Source organism: Dryobates pubescens, chromosome 29 (genome assembly GCF_014839835.1).
Source record: "Dryobates pubescens isolate bDryPub1 chromosome 29, bDryPub1.pri, whole genome shotgun sequence".
NCBI lineage: Eukaryota > Metazoa > Chordata > Aves > Piciformes > Picidae > Dryobates > Dryobates pubescens.
In genome coordinates, this window is record NC_071640.1 from 6,863,714 (window position 1) to 6,882,734 (window position 19,021).

A 19,021-nucleotide genomic window follows, 5' to 3' on the forward strand; every position below is an offset into this window, starting at 1 on the left:
TATGTTTTCTAAACTTAGAAGTTATATTCCCTTTATGGTTTGTTTACACACTGCTAACACTGTCTTTTTTAATGTAAAAATAATTATTATTATTATAATGTTTGCCTGTTTACATGAGTGTAGAGAAAAGGGTTCTTGCACTCAGTGGCCCTATTTTTCCATTCTCCAAGGCCTTACTACATACAGGGTGTCATTTCTGCAAGTACCATCATCACATCTGAGGGAAGGTATTCTCATACTCATTTCCAGAGCGATCTGTATGTTACATTAGTTCTCAACCCCTTTCAAATTGTCACTTCAGTGTTGCATAAAAAGGTTAAGGGTGCCTCTTCCCATTTAACCATAAAAAAGGCTGGTCAGAAACACCAGACTGAAACCCATGGTTAAGCAAAAAAATAACTTCTGTTAAACCCAGACCATCCTACAGAGCTGCCAGCAAAACTGTTTCTTTTACCAGCTTGGAATGACTTTCATATAGGACATTTCAAAGTTAAACATTACTCTCTATTTACAGTTAGATTACTTTGAAATAAAGCTTTAAAATAAAATGTACTGCGAGAGACACTTTAAAGGTTTTATAACAGGTCCAGTAGATCATATTATAGAACCATGTCCTTTTTTTAATGACTTAGCATGAATAGTAACTTCTTAGTATTTGCCTATTACTGTTTTACCCCATATTATGACATTGTCTTGAAAGTCCAACAAATGTTCCTTCACTGATTTTGCAGCACTCAAGTTTCTGATGTTAATTTATATTACACCAGGTGATTGCAGGAAAATGCTGATCTTTTTCACAAGATCTAGTTGAGAGGGTTGGTCATTTAAGAGGAGCTTGAGATACAGGCAAAACAGTTGACTTGTGTTTTTTTCTGATTTTAATTTATTGCCCTTTGACAAACTTCTCATCACTTAATCAGGTTTTGGGGGTGGGGGGTAAGATAACAAAATTACTTAAACACTCATCTCCCTGCCTTTGTAGTCTGCTTCACTTGTTATCCCTGAGAGTTGCTGTCAACCCCTGCCAATTTTTTTAGTGAGTTGAGAAATCACACGGGAGATTGGGCTTACATGCATACTGACTTGTCTGATGCTCTTCACCTCATCCTGGGGATTGTGTGCAGCTCTAGGCTGGTCAGTGTTGCTGTTCACAGTGGCACCAGGTGATAGTCTCTTCAGGGATGTGCCTGTTCCAGCTTAGATCTTCTGTGGGCCTCTGTCATTTCAGAGGTGTCCTTGCTCTGGCATGGCTTAGCTCTAGTCCAGGGTCCTCTGAGAAGTTAATCTGAGGCATGGAGTGTGTCTCTGTACATGTCCTCAGTGTCTTTGACATCTGTTTTCCCAAGAGCAGCTCTTTGGTTTCTCTGTGTTTCCCCAGGAGTATTTTCTCCTTGTGTGTCTCCCCACACCTCTTGTTAACAACTGCCACTCTTTCTTAATTGTTTTTAAGCAGAGGCACTGTGCGTACCTCTGGGTGAAGTTTGGGCATGCAGTGGATCATTTGCAATCTTTTCAGTGCAGGCTAAAACCTGTTTTGAGTAGCACTGGGCAGCTACAACTTCTTGCCACATCTAACCCTTGCAGCCCCCTGCTACTGAAACTGTACAATGTATATGGCTTGACACAATAAACCAAGATATGCAGGTGCAGCTTCTGCCAAGCTCTAAAACATTGTTATTGGAGTGGCCTTGTTCAAGATACAAGGAATTGTTTCTTGTTTGTGGGCAGGAGAGAAGCAATCCATATATATATATATATATATATATATAAAAAATTAATTCATATGTATTTGATAAAATTCATTAATCTTGCCTTAAGCTTCATCACCTTTAGTGACAGAGCTTAGAGACATCTCTGCAGCTTTATATTGTTTGCTGTAGTAAAGTGCATGTCTTCTGAAAAACTGAATCATTGTACACACAGGAGGCTTTCAGAATTTCCCACTGCTGTGAATCCACCTATTGTCCTGTCAGTGGTAAGAACACTTAATGATACTACAGCTAATTTCCTTCTCATTCCATTTTGTAACTAAGACATAATTACCATGGAATCTGGAACTGCCGTTCTCATAAATCCAGCTCTTAGCAGGGTTGAGATCTCTGCTTAGCTCTGTATCCTTGGCCCTTTTGAGGGAGGAGGTTCCTATTTCACACACCACTGTTTGAGGTTTGTTATGTTTGCTTTATGAGCAAGCAGGCAGACTGTAGGAGGTACTGTCAGTACAACTTCTGCCCTTAGCTTTTTTTCATCTGAGGTGTTTCTGGGGTTGCGAAACTGTTTCCTGTATCAAAAGCAAGGCGGATGATCAAAGGCTGATGTATTTGGTTTCTCCCTTGATGTCCCTGTATCACTGAGCCTGAAAGAATGGAGGCACATCAGGTCTTGTAATTTCCACACTTCTGTGGTGGTGCCAGAAAGGTGACCTGTCTCTGAATTATGAGAGCCTACAGCAGTATATTGAGTATTTTGCTTTAACAGAATTAGAACCTTTCTCAAAACAACAAGGGAAAGTTGGGGTTTTGTCCTTTAAATGCTTCATTGGATAGCTAGGCTTCTTCAGCTGTGAGGTGTAAACTGTCAGTGCCCATGGGGAAGATGCTGGAAAACAAAATGCTCTATTTTTAATGTGATTAAATTGTAAGTTCCGATTTTTGCTTGAAGTCTGTGTCTGTCAGTTGCTGCTCCCTTTTTTATTATTCATGAGTTTCCACATTTCTTCCAGAAATGTAACTGTTTATGCAAGTCAAGTGAATCTTCCTTAATGAGGTATAAGTTTTTATTCTAAACAAGTCATTTATAATAGTAAATTTGCATATCTTGATATTTTGTGAGATGTTATGCCTGTATTGCAGAGGTTGGATAGTTTTGTCTATAAATATTGCTGTCCTAATTGTACAGCATGGTTTTAATTTAATGTTACTGTTCAATATTTTCTTCTTATAGAAGAGTCCCATGCCCCCTTTTTTTGTATAACATGTTTTAATAAATGTTATCTGTCAACTTTGTAAATGTTTTCTTAAGCTTGAATGAAAGGAATGCATGTCTAGTACTAGTATTTAATATTTCACTTTTGCCAAAACAGTAAGTGCTCAAACAAAAGTACAAATCCAAAAGTTGTTGATATATAAGTTTATTAAATATATGAAGAAAAAGTGTATCTAGTAATGCGTCTTCTTGTAACACCGAGAACATGCCAGGCTAGCCTTAGAAAACACTAAACTGAAATCAGATGTTTGCAACAGTTAAGTTCATTAATTTGTGGAACCAGGCCTATTTCTTTGCTGCTTAGGTCATTAGTTTCCACATTAGTCCAAATTTCTTCTCAGTGCTTGTTGCAGAATGGTGATCTCGAAGATCACCAGGCTCTTAGGAACTTTCCACATCACTGACTTCATAGAAGGTGCAGCTGCATATCCAAAAAGCCTGCAGGTAGGTTTGAAGTAAATGCAGATAATGTGGGGATTTTTTTTTTCTTCTCTAAGTATGAAAGAATACTGTGAGAAGTGTGGAAAATTGTTTACATTATCTCCCTGCAAGGAGATAAATTGAATAAAATAAATTTAGGTACTCTTACTAAAGAACTTAAGTCTGTCCTGCCACCATCTATTGAGTCCTCATGGAACTTGCATAGCTAGTGCTTCTTACTCAGCACTTTAGTGTGTGGAGAGAAAATGAGCTGTCATTTAAAGCATATTCAGCTAATTCCTGGAGAAATCGGTATTTGTGTACCACAACAACTGTAAATGGAGCAAGGTACAAGCACATTTATTTCCTATTGCTGTTGGTTACACTTTGCTGAATGCATGTAAGAACAAACCCAAAGTATTCTGTCTGTCAAAATACCATTTGTGTCTGCTGTTTAACCTTGTTACTGATGCCCTGGTCTGGATGCTTCCTCAAAGCCGCTACTTTTATCTGATTACCCTGTAAAACCTCAATTCTGAAGACTGCTGTTATGTTTTATAGAGAATGACACGCCTCCAGAAAATAAAATGTGATGTCCAAAGACAGACCCTGTGGACGTCCCAGCAGTACCTCACACTGCTCAGTAAAGGTGGCGGCTCACAACTTGGGAGAGTTGCCTCTCCCCATCCTCGTGACTGCATCAGTGTGCACCCAGATGAGCGTAATACTGGGATCACAAAAATGGGTCTCTCCAAAGGCAGATAGTGCTGTTCCTGAAGGGACACTGCTGATGTGCTGCTAATCTGTCCACTGCCATCTCTAGCTCTTTTGTTTGAATTTTCTGACGCTCTCCACTATGGTCCGTTTGAGCGCATGTTCTGGACCTGAACACCGCAAGGATCCTAGGAACCGGTTTGCCGGCGTCTCCGAGGGGGTGTTCCGCCGGACCTTCAGCTTTCCCCGCGGCGGTACAGGCCCCGGGCTCAGGGGCATCGGCTCCGCATCGCGCACCTCAGAGAACGGGCAGGCGGGGCCCCGCGGGGAGCGGCCGGCCCCTCCCGCCGCCGCCGGTACCCGGGGTCCCCCTCTCGCCCCTCGTCCGGGGCGGGGCGGTGGCTCCGCCCGCCGCCGGGGCGCGTCGCCAGGAAGCGGAAGCGCTGCTGGCGGAATCAGTTCCGGGTGCGAGTAGCTGTGGGAGCGGGCGGGAAGCGGCGGTGGGAGCGGGCAGGAGACGGGCCGGGCCGGGCCGGTGACCCGCCATGTGAGAGACCCTGACAGCTCCAGGTGAGCAGCAGGCGGGCCGGGACACTGCAGCGGGCGCCTGTCCGAGGCCCGGCGCGGCGCTCCCGTGCGGGACGGAGGCCGTTCTGGGGAAAGGGGGTCCCAGCGCCCTGACAGGCCCCGCAGGGGCGGCGGCCGCTGGCCGGCGGCTGGCCGGGCAGTCCGGTCGCCACGCAGGGCTCAGCAGCGGTGCTGTGCCAGCGGGCGAGGGCGCGGTTCTGCGACTGGCCGGCTGCCGCGGGGGCGAGCCACGACACGGGCCGCCTGGAAGCGGCGACAGTGGCTCTGCTGTCGCCACCGATGCCGGCTCCGGCGAGGCTGCACTGCTTACAGCCTCCTCTCGTCAGAAGCTGTCGTCGCGTAACCTGAGTCTGAGCCTCTGGAGTAATTTTGGCTGGCTGGCAAAGAGCAGGACGCGCGTCTGTTTCGCTCTGCTGTTAACCCAACGAGGCATGAAATACCTGGCACAGGGGCTCGGCCGGCTGAGACGGGCTGAGCCCGGCCCCGCTTGCAGTGCCGCTGCCAGAAGTTGGCTGAACGCTTCAGCTGCTGCCGCTCGGTTAGAGGAGTTGAGAGCTCTAGCGGAGCCCCAGTCCCTGCCCTTGCACAGGCCCCTCACAATCCCGGCAGGTGTGCAGAGCGTGCAGAATCTGATCGATTTTAGCATAAATTAGAGTTGGGAGTGAATTCGAAACAAGCCCGAACATTCTCAGAGACAGTGATGTGGGAGAGCCTGGTTGCCAGGAGCAAAAAGGTGGCATAGGATTAGCTCTGCTGTTGTTACGTGTTAAGGAATTCCCAGCATCTGGAGTCCTTCCCTGTTCAATGAGAGCTACAAGCTGTCCAGTTTATCAGAAGTGACAGACTGGGAAAATACTATGGAAATGTGTCCTTTAGAGCTACTTTATATATATAGTACAAAAGAATGTTGCTGATACCTAGAAAATACATCTGCCTCACTGCTTAAATGAAACACAGGAGCCAAAAAGTTAGGATTTGATGAAGAGTGACTAAGGTTTTAAAAGAACAAAATGCATAATAGTAGCCAGGAATTACCTTTGGTAGCAAATCATTTATTACTGTGATAGCAGAAGGTACAAAAGCCCACTCCCTCCCCACTTCTTGAAGTTTGGGGCATATAAACAGCAAATCTCATGCTGTCAGTTGGAGGTTTTTTTATACTGACAGTGCCTTCTTAAAGCATTCATCTCAAAGTTGTCAGGTACTCAAAAACTGTGGACAGGAACTATTTAGGATTACATGATGGTATATGGTGAAATTTATGCACAGGATAAAAATTTGAGATTATTACTTGCAGGATCTTGCTGATTTTAAAATGTTTGTATCATAAGTATGCCCCTTTGTTTTATTTGTCTGATGCAATACTGTCTTGGCTGTCTCCAGTTTGCCTTCTAGTACCTGTTTTTTCTGTATTCAGAAACAGATACATACCTGTAGCTGCTTTTTTTAGTAACTTCTAGAAACAGAAGTTTAGAGATTATTTGTGTTGAGGTTTCTAATTGTTGGGTAAAACTTTGTTTATGCCTCAGTAGTTGTTTCATTTTTACTCTTAATCACTTCCATACAGACAGGCAACTGAGGAAGACAATTTGAGAATAAGGGATGAAGGTGGCCCTTGGACTTGAGTTTCTCAACTGCTTTTCTTTTGATGTTTGTTCATATAAGAGGCTCCTGTTGTTTGGGTTTTTTTCTATGAAATGCTAAATATGCAGTTCCAAAAACTTCCCTGCTGCCCCATACTAAGCATTGGAAAGAAGTCTGTAGTGTTACCACTGTTAGCATGTGTTGTATGGATGTGTGTGTGCATATAGAAATTAATTATTTTACATTTTTATGTGAAAATCATCCACTCCTTCAAGTGGTTTTCTACTCAAGATGTGAATGGTGGTGAGGTAAAAATAAATCCTTCTGAAGTTTTGTTTGACAAAAGGCTGAATTAGTTAAAAGATTCCTGCTGCCAGTGCTTTACTGTGTGGCTCAGCCTTGCAAATGATGGGGTTGTGTCCTGCAGCACTGTAGGAGCATTTGCCTGACAGACAAGTTTCACTCTTGATTTCACTGTAGGTGTTTAGCACATTGAGTGTTGCAGAGAAGAAATAATGAGATGGACTTTCATTGTAGAGTTCTGATATCTTCTGGTGAAAATGCAAGAACTAAGTTTTCTAGTAACTGCATTTCAGCCTGTACTAATTTGCTTCAGTTTGGGAGGAAACTGGGGGTTTCTTGCATTTTTGTGTGTTAATGTAACAAAGTTTTAAATTGTGTTGTCTTCACAGAACAGATTCTGTAGTTTAGTCTAAAACAGAAGTGAAGCAGACTCATTTTCAAAGCTGTTTTCCTGTGAATAAGAAGACAGTCACCTCTTGCTGTATGTCTGACAGTTCAGTATTTCAAGGTTTAGCTGAACTGTCTGTATTTCCTTTGATTTCAGTAGGAACGTTCTTAAGCCTAATTCCAACCTTCCCATAATTTAAGACACTGTGAATTAAATCTGGAGTGATTCATGAATGGTTGACATTTAGAGGAATAAGGATTTGAAATCCTGTTTCTAATTGCTTCTATAGCCACTTATTTTTGAGAGATGAAGTTGTTTCAATGTTATGCATTACTCTGTTACTAGACTAAGAAAAAGGTAATTTAGTTCCCGTTTAGGGTGTGGTTTTGATGGCTTTTGAATCAGGAATCAGCAGTACTCTGGACTGTTCAGAGTAGGACTGAGCTTCACAAAAGTGTGGACAAGGAGTTTGTATGTAAACACAGGCTTGTGCTAGCTGTTTTCAATTCTGCTGGCAGTTTTATTTCCCTATTAGAGGTGAATCTAACAGAATGATGTGTTGAACTGAACTGGAAAGGCTTTTAAGATCACTCTAGATGTGAAAGATGCCATAAAGTGCATTTGATCCTATTGGGGAAGCTGCAAACAAAAGAAGCTTCGTGGCTGCAATGGAAATTGTAACCATTTTCTTTTGTGCTGTAACATCTCTTAGGATCTGCGCATCAACGTTTCTTTTAAACCTCCACCTGAGTCCATGACAGTCACTTATTTATTCTGAGACAGCAAAATTTCAGTCTCTAGTTGGAGTCTTCAGGGTGTCCACATTAGTTCTACATGGTGCATTTAAAGTTTAGGAAAATCTAGTTAGTACACAAAGACTTACTGTATGTGTCCCTTCTTTTAAGCTCCAAGTGTTCCCTTAAGCACCCAGTGGAAACGTCATGCTTTCTGTGGTTTAAAGGATTTGTTTTGCATTTATAAATATAAATGTCTATATATGTCTGTGATTTTAGTGCATAAATTACATGGAGAAGTGTGTCATTAGGTGTGTTTTCTGTTCCCAGGAGGATGCTTCTGGCAGTGTGTTGTACAGACCACAAAACAGACTGCCTAGATGAGCTGAAAGTACACAAGGCTCGAGTTTCATTAAGTATTGTATTTGTGGGAAAACCTTTAGTGTGATTGATTTTTAAAACAGTAGTAGATTTTCAGTGAAGCAGCAGTTCTGTGTCATGCTACATAAGGCCATCCTAGGGCAGTGTGTGCTGACTTTTAAAAGAGATATAATACCTTGCTGTTACGAGAGGTATAAACTAGTAGAAGATTATATGATCAGTGTCTTCCCTGCTTTCAAAGATTATTTAAGAATATCTTAGAAATGGCCCTAGGCTGCGACACAGCTGGTTGCAGTTTTTCTCTGGTACAGCTAGCATCAGTTGTGGCTGCTGTACTCTGAAGGCAAGTGCAAGCTGAGCGAGAATGATGAAGATTAAAGTCCTCTTGAGCGATGATACAGTTTTTGTAATGATGTTTTGTGATCTCACATATGGTGTAGTAGACACTGAATCCTCTGAAATGCAAGGGAGGAGTCAACTCTTCAAACAAACACCTGATCCAGTAATATATGAAGTGTCCATTCTTGGTGTCATGGACCACTTTTTTTTTATTTTAGCCTTAATTTGCATTCTGACCCTCCTAACTTTTCTAATCATCCCTGTTTTCAGACCCACACTGCAAGAGTGGCGATTTGTAATGTGGCTTTTCCTAAGGAACCCATGTTGCTGAGCTAACGAAAGAGAGTGCAAGGGATCTTTTCTCACACCTTTGTGTGAGCTAGCATGAGCATAATTTGTATCATTCACCTGTCTGAGGATGGCAAATTGTACATCAGTGAGGGAATGAAATGAAACAGGTGCAGACTTAGAAGCAGAAACTAATACGGCGTTGGCAGATGCACAACTTCGTGTTGTAGTTACATGATGCTTCCCTGCTGCTACTGTATGATGTCAGTAAAATTAAATACCAAATGTGTTTTGTCACCATCTATTCTTGTGGCTTTAAGTGAAATAAGAGCTTTGAGAGAACATAATTTTTGAAGCCAGTTTCTTTTCAGATCTAATGAGAAATGTGAAATGCCTCTCACTCACACATTCACAGGTTGTTTCAATCAGCACTTTTGTTTGAAGACATAGGGCAGCTTTCCACTGCCAGTAAATTCATACTCTGAGCTATGTTTACTGTATAAAGCTCTGATGAATAAATGTAATGCAGAGGCAAAGAGAATTGGTATGATTCTTCTGAGTGACTGGATCAATGCTACAAAAATAGGCAGGAGGCTCAATGCAGAGCCCTGCAAAGACTTAGTGAATCTAGAGTCCAGTTCTAGCCTGTGCTTTAAAACTAGAAAGCCTTCAGACAATATCTTGGATATATAATATCTATGAAAACCTTAACCACTTTGATCTATGACAAGTTATGGCTGCTGGGGACTGGTCTTTTGGTTGGTGCACAGTCCTCAGCCTAGATAACTTGTCAGTTTGTGTCACTTCAGGTCACCAAAAGCTCTTCCTCCACTTAGCAAAGAGAAGCTTAATCAGGAATGTCCTGATGCTGCATCTGTGCATACCTCAGAAGCCCCACAAATTAAAAGTGTTAGATTTGTAAGGAAGCTGCTGCCCTGTCAAATGAAAGGGAAGCTGTCAAACGTGTCCTAACTGTCTTCCCAGTGGAGTGGATGCACCTGCCAGGGACATGAGCAGTGGTTCTCTGCATGATGTGCAGGGATCCTCAGGGTGACAAGGTTAATCTTGGCATTTAACTACACCACGTTGGACTGGGGTTTGTTTGGCCATTGTAATGTTTGATTTCTGACCTATGTCTGACTTGCATCAGCTCACAAGCTCTGAATCATTTTGTAGCATTGTTCACTGAATAAAAGCACTGTCTTGCTGAAGCTATCTTTGTATAGATGGCTGCGATGGTGTCACTTCTGTTAACCACCTTTTAGTCCTTATTTCCCTGATCAGATGCAAGAGCATGTAAGGCATCTTCTTCCCTGCTTTATATATATGTAAAATTTATGCTGAAAAGAAGTTCCTTGTGTAAAGATGATGAATGTTACTTTTAAGTGACATAGCTCCAGTTCTTCCTTGTAGGTTTTTTACATATTCCTACCTGTTGATTTTTGTTTTTAGAGTGCCTGAATTTTCATCATTTGATTTAAATTGTTCATATGTCCCATTACAGCATGTAACATAAGACATAAATAGAAACAAAAATCCACTAGTATGTTGTGATACATTGGACATGCTTCCTGCATCAGAAGTCAATGGATGATGTTGAGATCTGTTTGTTCAATTGGAAAAGCAGGTATGGTGGCAATATTATGTGTTTAGACTTCTGCATTAATAACAGCAAGCATAGAAATAAAAGTCTGAAGGTTCTTGGGCAATTGATTAGGGCCCAGCCTTGGAAATGTAAGGTGATGTCTGCTACAGATAGACACCCTGAGGGGGACAACTGTATGTGTGCTTTTAATGATCATATTCAATGAAAAATGGCTAAAGTGCTTTCCTTTAACTCTTGTTTTGAAATGTATGCATTTCTGTAAAGCCTCTTGGAACACCCCTTGCCAATGTCAGGCAAGTTTGAGTACCCATGGCCTTTGAGTCAGAATTTGAGTGTTGAATCATTCTAGCCAGGAGTTCACTGCTCTGTCAGCTGAGCTTCAGAGTTCACATCATGGTTTATTTAAAATAAAAAAATCACAAAAGGAAATTTTTAAAAATGAAAAGGGTGGCTCAAAAAACTTTTCCTTCAAATGTTGCCTCACATAATGACCCAAATTCATTATTATCAGAGAACCTCTGACATACTGGGTGAATAGTTTGGAAGTGAATCACATTTAAATGTTTTCTCTCAGTAGGATTTCCTTGGTTTCCATTGTGAATATTGAAAGATTGACTTTTGCTTTTTAAAAGTAATTACTGAAATTAGTTTTCAAGAGGGCAGATGTTCAAACAGAAATGTCACTGGCATAGTATATTCATCTCTTCTGAATTAAATTTGCCATATCTAGACCTAAGGAATGTGTTTTTAACATATTTGTGTGTGTATGCAGACTGCGTCTGTGGCTGTGACTCTGCATTACCAGGTTCTTCAGACTTCATGAAGTACCTTCCAAAATCACTCTTGGGCAATTTAATGGCCCAATTTCCTGCAAATACTGAGGTTCTTTCTGGCTTGAAGACCTCCTAAAGTCTCTGAACTTGTTAACTTGCCCAGTGACTATTAAATTAATCTTATTTTGGGAGGGTGGGGATATTATTCTGCAGCTCTTGCCAAGGAGTGAAATTGCAAAGTTCCTTTTAGGACCTAGACTGTCCAAGGGAGCATGTGATGTATTATGAGCTATTGAATTGTGACTGTTGCAGAGGAATAATTCAAATTACAGAAATACAAGAAATAGGTAGATTAAGACTCTACCTTAGATCAGTGTGGTGATTTAACTTCAACTCCTGCAAGCATTTATTTTGGAAAAACCTCTGCATTCATCCTCAGTTGTAAATCTCCTCTTTTTTGTTCTTTTTTTCTTTCAGATTACTCTTTACATCAGTAGAAATGGACAGCAGCAGTTTCATTCAGTTTGATGTGCCCGAGTACAGCAACACTGTTCTGAGCCAGTTAAACGAACTCCGCTTGCAAGGGAAGCTATGTGACATAATTGTGCATATTCAGGGTCAGCCGTTTCGAGCCCATAAAGCTGTCCTAGCTGCCAGTTCTCCCTATTTCCGTGACCATTCAGCATTGAGCACCATGAGTGGCTTATCAATATCGGTTATTAAAAATCCCAATGTTTTTGAACAGTTGCTTTCTTTTTGTTACACTGGAAGGATGTCCTTACAGCTGAAGGATGTTGTCAGTTTCCTAACCGCAGCTAGCTTTCTACAGATGCAGTGCGTCATTGACAAATGCACACAGATACTGGAGAGTATTCATTCAAAGATCAGTGTTGGTGATGTTGACTCTGTCACTGTTGGTGCTGAAGAAACCCCAGAAAACCGCAATGGAGTTAAAGACAGCAGCTACTTTGCCAACCCCATCGAGATCTCTCCCCCCTATTGCTCTCAGGTGCGACAGTCAACAGCAGGCAGCGACCTTAGGATGGAAACTACCCCTGGCAAAACTCTACGTAGTCGTCTGCAAGAAGAAGGGCATTCAGATCGAGGAAGCAGTGGGAGCATCTCTGAATATGAGATTCAGATTGAAGGTGATCATGAGCAAGGTGACCTGATAGTAAGGGAAAGTCAGATTGCAGAGGTGAAAGTTAAAATGGAGAAGTCTGACAGGCCGAGCTGCTCTGACAGCTCTTCCCTTGGTGATGATGGATATCATACAGAAATGGTGGATGGAGAGCAAGTGGTGGCAGTAAATGTTGGTTCCTATGGGTCTGTCTTACAGCATGTCTATTCGTTTACCCATGCCTCATCACAGGCTACAGGTGTGTCTGAAACCTTTGGAAGCCTGAGCAATACAAGTCCTTCAAGGTCAATGCTGAGCTGTTTCAGAGGGGGTCGTGCACGCCAAAAACGGGTATCCGCCGGTCACTTGCACAGTGATGTTCAGGGCTTGGTGCAAGGGGCTGACAGTGAATCCATGGTGAGTAACCCAGGATATGAAAATAGTCCACGGGAAAGAAATGCCAGAGGTCATTGGTATCCATACAATGAGAGGCTGATCTGTATTTACTGTGGGAAGTCATTCAACCAGAAAGGGAGCCTCGATCGACACATGCGATTGCACATGGGAATAACTCCTTTCGTGTGCAAGTTCTGTGGGAAGAAATACACCCGCAAGGACCAACTTGAGTATCATATTCGTGGTCACACAGATGACAAGCCCTTTCGCTGTGAGATCTGTGGCAAATGTTTTCCTTTCCAGGGTACACTAAACCAGCATTTGCGAAAAAACCACCCTGGGGTAACCGAAGTAAGGAGCAGGGTAGAGTCTCCAGACAGAACAGAAGCATTTGTGGAACAGAAAGTAGATAACGATGCTTCAGTTTCTGAAGTTATGGATTCTAGTATGGAAATTCATGCAATGTCTAATGCATCTGATTAAAATACTACATTCTAAGTGCAACACAAACAAGCACATTTCTAATGTACCTTTTAAATCTTTTATTCTTTTAGTAATCTTCAGTACCAGTATAACAGCCTTTTAATTTTCCTGACCTTCTGGAAACCAGTTTGAAATGGTTTCTGGAGAAGACTACATTAAGTATTCTTTGTTTTTGAAGGAAGCTGGGTTGTTTGGTTGTAGGTTTTTGGGGTTTGTTTTTGTTTTGCTTTTGAAGATGCTCAGAATATAAAAGACAGTGTGCTGGGGAAAGGATAGGAGGAGTCTGCTAAGGTGACCCTACTGGTTGATCTGGCAAGGCACAGATTCCAGTGGAGAAAGATATTAGAATAAGATTGGCAGCTCTGCTGGATACACCAAGAAGCTGTAATCTCCCTTACTTTATTTCTTAAATCTTGTTGCTGGTAATGAGTTACACAGCACTGGGGAGAGACAGCGCTAGAGCTTTGGTTTCTTCCATGTGTCAGGATGAAATCTGTTTGCTTTTACTAACTGGTTTTGGTAGTTAGTCTGTTTATATATATAAATTTGCTTTATATATATAAAATGCTTTCACTTTTCCTATTCTGGTTGAGGTGAATGTAAAAGTATGTCAAGGTTTATACCAAGTACCACTCTTTCAACTGCTAGGTCTCCTCTCTGCTGAGGATTTAGGACTTTGGACTTTGGGAGGATGGTTTTGGTTTCAAAAGAATGTTGTTTGGGTTTCCTTTTATTAAACTATTACTTTGTGTGCAAAAGTGAGCAAAGTGAATTACCTTGTTTTAATAGCTTTGCTTTATAACATATGTAAGCCAAATGCCATAAATCTATTAAATTATGGTTACATTGTTGAGGGGTTTTGTTAGTTGTCTAGAATGCAAGCTGGACAACCTGTGGTGCTGACCTTTTTATATATATAGAGATAGATATATCTATATATATATATATATAAATATATAAAAAAACTTTAGCAAACTTAAAGTAGCATTGTGGTTTTAAATGTGTTTTTACTGGCCTCAGAATCTACCTTCATTTCGTACTGTAGAACCATACCAGGTAATTAAATTTAACTTCATCACACTTCAAGGTTGATTACAACCTGAGAGAGGTGGTGTAGTTTAAACTACAGTATTTCCAAGCAGTGTTTTACTAGGTCTCTTTCACAGAGAGCTGTTTTCAGGTGCACATTGACTTCCTACTTAAAGCTCCAAGTGATCTGTCAGCACTTGGAATTTGTACTTTTTTTTGTATGGGAAAAAAAAACAAAAAAAAAAAACCTACACAAATACTCTTAGGGGAATTTCAAGCAATATGTCTGTTATTTCATGTGTGAGTATTACAGAGTTGCTATGGCTTCCCTACTCTTTTCAGTGGTTGTTTTCTGCGTAAAGGAACTACCAACAACTTTAAAAATACTCTAAAACCTTTTTGTTTTACCAAATGGTTTGGTTTGGTTTTGGTTTGTTTTTGTTTTGTTTGGGGTTTTTGGGTTGGTTTTGTGTTTGGGGTTTTTTTTTTTCAATATGGTGCTAACTTCATCTTTTAGGTCAGTATAATATAGAAAATGTGAAATATAATAGAAAGAGTTAAGCAAATAAAAAATATATATAAAAAATAATGAGGTTAAAAAAAAAAAAAGAACATATAAAAAATCCAGGAGAAAAAAAAAACAACACAAACAAACACAACAGCAAACAAAAAGAAGCCCCACCCCAAAAATATCAACTACATCAGAGAAAAAAAAAAACCACACTAGCTTAAGAGACCTCAAAAGCCTGAACTGGCAAACACTACTGTGTCAAATACTACCTGAAGAACGGAGTTAAATGAATCACAGCCTCCTTTAAAATACAGGTTTTGTGTAATTGGGCCTTACATTTGTTTAGCAAATACTGCAAATAAATCTGTGAGGATGCTGTTTGACTCCTGAAATCTCGACCATAAAAGCTCATGCCTGACTCAATGGGAAAGCAAAAAGGTATCTTGTGAAGCTTTTTTTTGGCTCCCGTGAAGTTGGGGCATATTTGTGCAGTAGCTTTATTAAATACACTAGTTCTTAATATGGTGACAGTCTGCAATAAGAATTAATCTCACTAAAATACAGGTTGACAGTATAAAACCCACCTGCTTCACTGGAGCAGTTTCAGTTAAATTGAGTCCAAAACTGGCATCTTTGTCCTCAATCTGCCTAAATAAAGAGGCAGAGGGTGCGGAGATGTTTCTGTATTTGAAGCAACAGTAGAACTTTTGTTTCCGGTAAGGGAAAGTGTATGTCTATGTCTAGGGAAGGTAGTCTATATGTTTACCCACTTAAAAACTTGTTGGTGTTTCTGATACTGTTTTGTTTTGTTATTTTCCTAAATGTTTAAGTAATTAAATGGAAAAGAAAAAAAAAAAAAAAAAAAGTGTTTTGACAAGTTTGAGACATGCAAAATCCAAGAAATGTACAGTTATTCTTAACCCTTTATCTTGGACCTGTGCTGTGGTGCCTTTGGTGTGATCTTTGTTTTTTGCCCTGGAAGTATGAGTTGAGGATAGCAGGATATGGGAACTAATTTTATATTTCTTGAATTTCTCCATGTCACAATCTTAACCTTATTTAAATCTAGTTCTTTGTATTTGTAAATGTGTTTAAATGGTTTGAGTTTACCAAAGAGTGACTTATCCAAAATTGTCTCTGACAAAAAGAAGAAAAAAAGAAAACAAACAAAAAAGCAACATCACTTTGATTGTACAGGTTCAGGTGCAAATCATTGTAACAGGACTGTTAAGGGGCAGGAAATGATCACTTTTTTTCTACAAAACCATGATTCAGCAGTTTGCAAGTTCTGCTTGCTCCTGTTTGTGTGGATATGCCATTTACCCTTTCCACTGCTAGCAGTGTTAATAATTATCAAGCCATAACACAGTACTGTAAAGTTCAGCAGTGCTTCAAAGGATGCATACACAGGTGAGCATAAAACATCATTGAGCATTACGTGTACACTTACAAAGTGTGTGACTCTGGTCGAAAACGAACTTCAAACCTGGCAACAGCAATTAAATTGTGCCTTGTCACATAATGGTATGCCAGGATGAACATTGCCATGAAACATGAAGCATTACCTGATTGAAGTTCATTTCACAAGTCCACCAGAACAGAGTATGCTGTGTTATTTTAAGCAAACTATGGAAGTACTGTACAGTGTCTCGTGTCTGTACAGTTTGAAGTTAGCACAGAGCTGTTACACATTTCATTTACAATAAATGCAGAAGCTGATAACATATGTGAAGAAATATTTGACAGCAAAATAAATCATGAAATTATATAGGCTGGTTCATAATTGAGTCTCTTCTTAATCTACCTTTTTAATTTTAGACAAATGTGAAAACAGTGACAGTGTCCTTTCCTCTAGATGTTTTAACCTATAATGACAAACTGTGAAAATAAAGGATTTCCTACCTTTGCTAATGTTTGTGGGTTTAAAAAGGTATTTGAGTTTTCTCTTAAATCAGTTATCTTCCATATTATTTCTTTTAAACTTGTAAATACATTTAGAAAATAGCATTGTAAATACTTAACAGTTTATTGGAAGTTCAGTTGGGTCAACGAGGCCTCAAGATTGGCTCTGCTTTTTTGAGTGTGAAATCTTGTCAATAGCATAAAGGATACTGTCAGTTCACTGTTCAGCAGATCATACTGTAGACCTAAATTGATAGTTCTTAAAGCAGTCTTCCCAAGCATAAAGTCATGGCTTATGCTAATGCCTTTGGTTTACTTTTTGACAAAACAGTGAGGCCTCTAAATATGTTTAGGCTGAATTATGGGAAGAACAGCAGGAATAAAATCAAGGGCTGGGAAAAGATTTGAATGAGCTTTACCTTTAAATATATATATATATATATATATAATCTTATTTGAATTTTTGTATTAGTTTACTGTGATTCTTTTATTGTCATTTTTCTAAACAGGTTTCACGTGAAACCATTGAAAGGGACTCAAATATGCAACACCTAATCTATTTTCCAAGGGAATTTTACCCTTGAATGGTGCTTTTTGACTGGTCAGGGTTATTTATTAAATTTTATATTTGAAAGTATTTGGGGAATTATGTAAATTCTTTATATGAATCTGTTTATTTCATGACTTGTAAATTTCATAATACTCAGTGACTGAATTGGAAGTTTAGTAAAGTCATTCAAAATGTTCAAAGTTTATAATCTGTGTGCATTTTACATATATTTTAACAAGTGCCAGAATAGCTGTATTTAATATTGTAGATTTAATACTACTTGCACATCCCTGTGACAGCATTGACTTACACAAGTTTACATTTAAGAAAAGGAAAAAAAAAGGTTAAAAAAAAAAAAAAAAGAAAAAGAAAAAGATAAAGCTAAACAAAGAAGTAAGCCTGGGACTCGTGTTCCTGTATTTCTTCAGGGGGTGTGAAGCTGAGTATCAGTAACTGAGCAGGTTTGCTTCTCGTTGGTGCAAGTAACTCCTGCTCTGGTAGATACCATAAACTGCTGTCTCTCCCATTTACATATGCTATGAATTCAGCCGTTGGACTTGCACTGCAAGCCTCTGGTTGTTTATCTGATTAGAGGTAGAGCTGTTGCACGGTTTTAACAGTGTTTGTTTCTGACTGAGGGGGAAAAAAAAGGAAAAGGAGAAAAAAAAAAAAAAAAAGGAAAAAAAATGTATTTTTAAATAACTTTTATTTGTATGGTTGTTTTTCATGAGAAATAATTGAACAGTTTGAATGACTTGACTTGGGTGTCATTATCTTGCAATATAAACCGGTAACCTCACAACTCCACACTTCATCACCATATGAAGTAAATGAAGCTAGCTAAGCTGATGCTGTAACAATTAATAACTTGCCATTAAGGATTATTTTATAGCATGAATTTTAAAATATTTATTCAAATGATATTTTACCCTTGTATTCACTTTGTTTTTAGATTTGTGACATGAATATTTCAGTGCTGCTTTATTTTGTTCTGATGAATTTGTTTCCTGCTTGTAAATGGCTTTTTTTATGGTATAAAGTCAATGGGAATTGCTGTTTGTAAATTAAAATGCTTCTAGAGCAAATCTATGGTGTCAGTGTCTACATTTAGATAGTTAATTACTAAAGGACTTGAATTTTAGATGCTTTCTCTGACGTGTTATAAAAAGTTGCAGCTTAATGCTTAACGTACCAACAAAGAATCAAGATTCCATAGAGGCAAACTATTCTTGAAGTCTCTCTTTTTTTGCCAGGATTGGTTGTTTAGTTCTGAACAGATGATCATTTGAGTTTTGTGCTACAAAACTTTGTACAACTCAAAGGTGAACAGAAAACCTGGCTGGGTGGTGGCCAGGTGTCCTAACACCTAGTCAGAGGCAAGTTGTTGGGTAACATTTAATTTCCACAACAGCATTTGCATTTTCTGTGATGCCATATGTAACAGGAGTTAATACTTAGCACGATTAGGGTACAGCTCCTGCTGGCCCACAAGCTTGAATTTAAGAGTACCCAGCAGCTGCAGATAGCACTAGCACGGCCCTAAGGTGTTTCAGAGCAGCTGGCTGTTGACAGCTCTTTTAAGTGCCTTTGTAACAAGCAACCTCTTGGGAATTGATATATCCTCAAACCAAGTTGTATAAAATCACTGATTTGCTGAGCTAGAAGTATCCTTCCTGGGACTACTGGAATTTTGCAGAACTTTTGCTTTATACTTATGAAAACAACTGATACTATGACATTTGGTTCAAGATTACCAACGTTGTTGCCAGTTTTTAATTGTGTCTGAGATGTATGCCCGCAAAGACTTTTGTTCACTGATAAAGCTGAATTAAATTTAAATGAGTTTTAAACCCACCTGGCAGCAAAGGTTATGTTTATATAATGCTGATGGGGTTCCCTTGGCTGGTGCTGGGGTGTTCTGGGTTTG

General features: G+C 39.8%; 1 protein-coding gene across 2 annotated transcripts; it reads left to right on the plus strand.

The window, feature by feature from the left end:
- The first annotated feature begins 4,580 nt into the window (after window positions 1-4,580).
- On the plus strand, window positions 4,581-13,295 carry ZBTB34 (zinc finger and BTB domain containing 34). 2 transcript variants are annotated; one of them, XM_054174372.1, is made up of 3 exons: window positions 4,604-4,689; window positions 10,229-10,351; window positions 11,581-13,295. In XM_054174372.1, the coding sequence occupies exons 2-3, from the start codon at window positions 10,311-10,313 to the stop codon at window positions 13,100-13,102; spliced, it is 1,563 nt and encodes a 520-aa protein (XP_054030347.1). In that variant the 5' UTR covers window positions 4,604-4,689; window positions 10,229-10,310; the 3' UTR covers window positions 13,103-13,295. The 2 variants fall into 2 exon arrangements, with proteins under 2 accessions (XP_054030348.1, XP_054030347.1); XM_054174373.1 differs by lacking the exon at window positions 10,229-10,351 and having other exon boundaries at window positions 4,581-4,689.
- Window positions 13,296-19,021: the final 5,726 nt, after the last annotated feature.

Excerpts from the sequence above, each read along its gene's own strand:
- ZBTB34 (XM_054174372.1), top strand. The coding sequence starts at position 10,311 with ATGGATGATGTTGAGATCTGTTTGTTCAATTGGAAAAGCAG. Across the intron at positions 10,352-11,580 it reads TTGTTCAATTGGAAAAGCAG|ATTACTCTTTACATCAGTAG; the intron begins GTATGGTGGCAA and ends TTTTTCTTTCAG.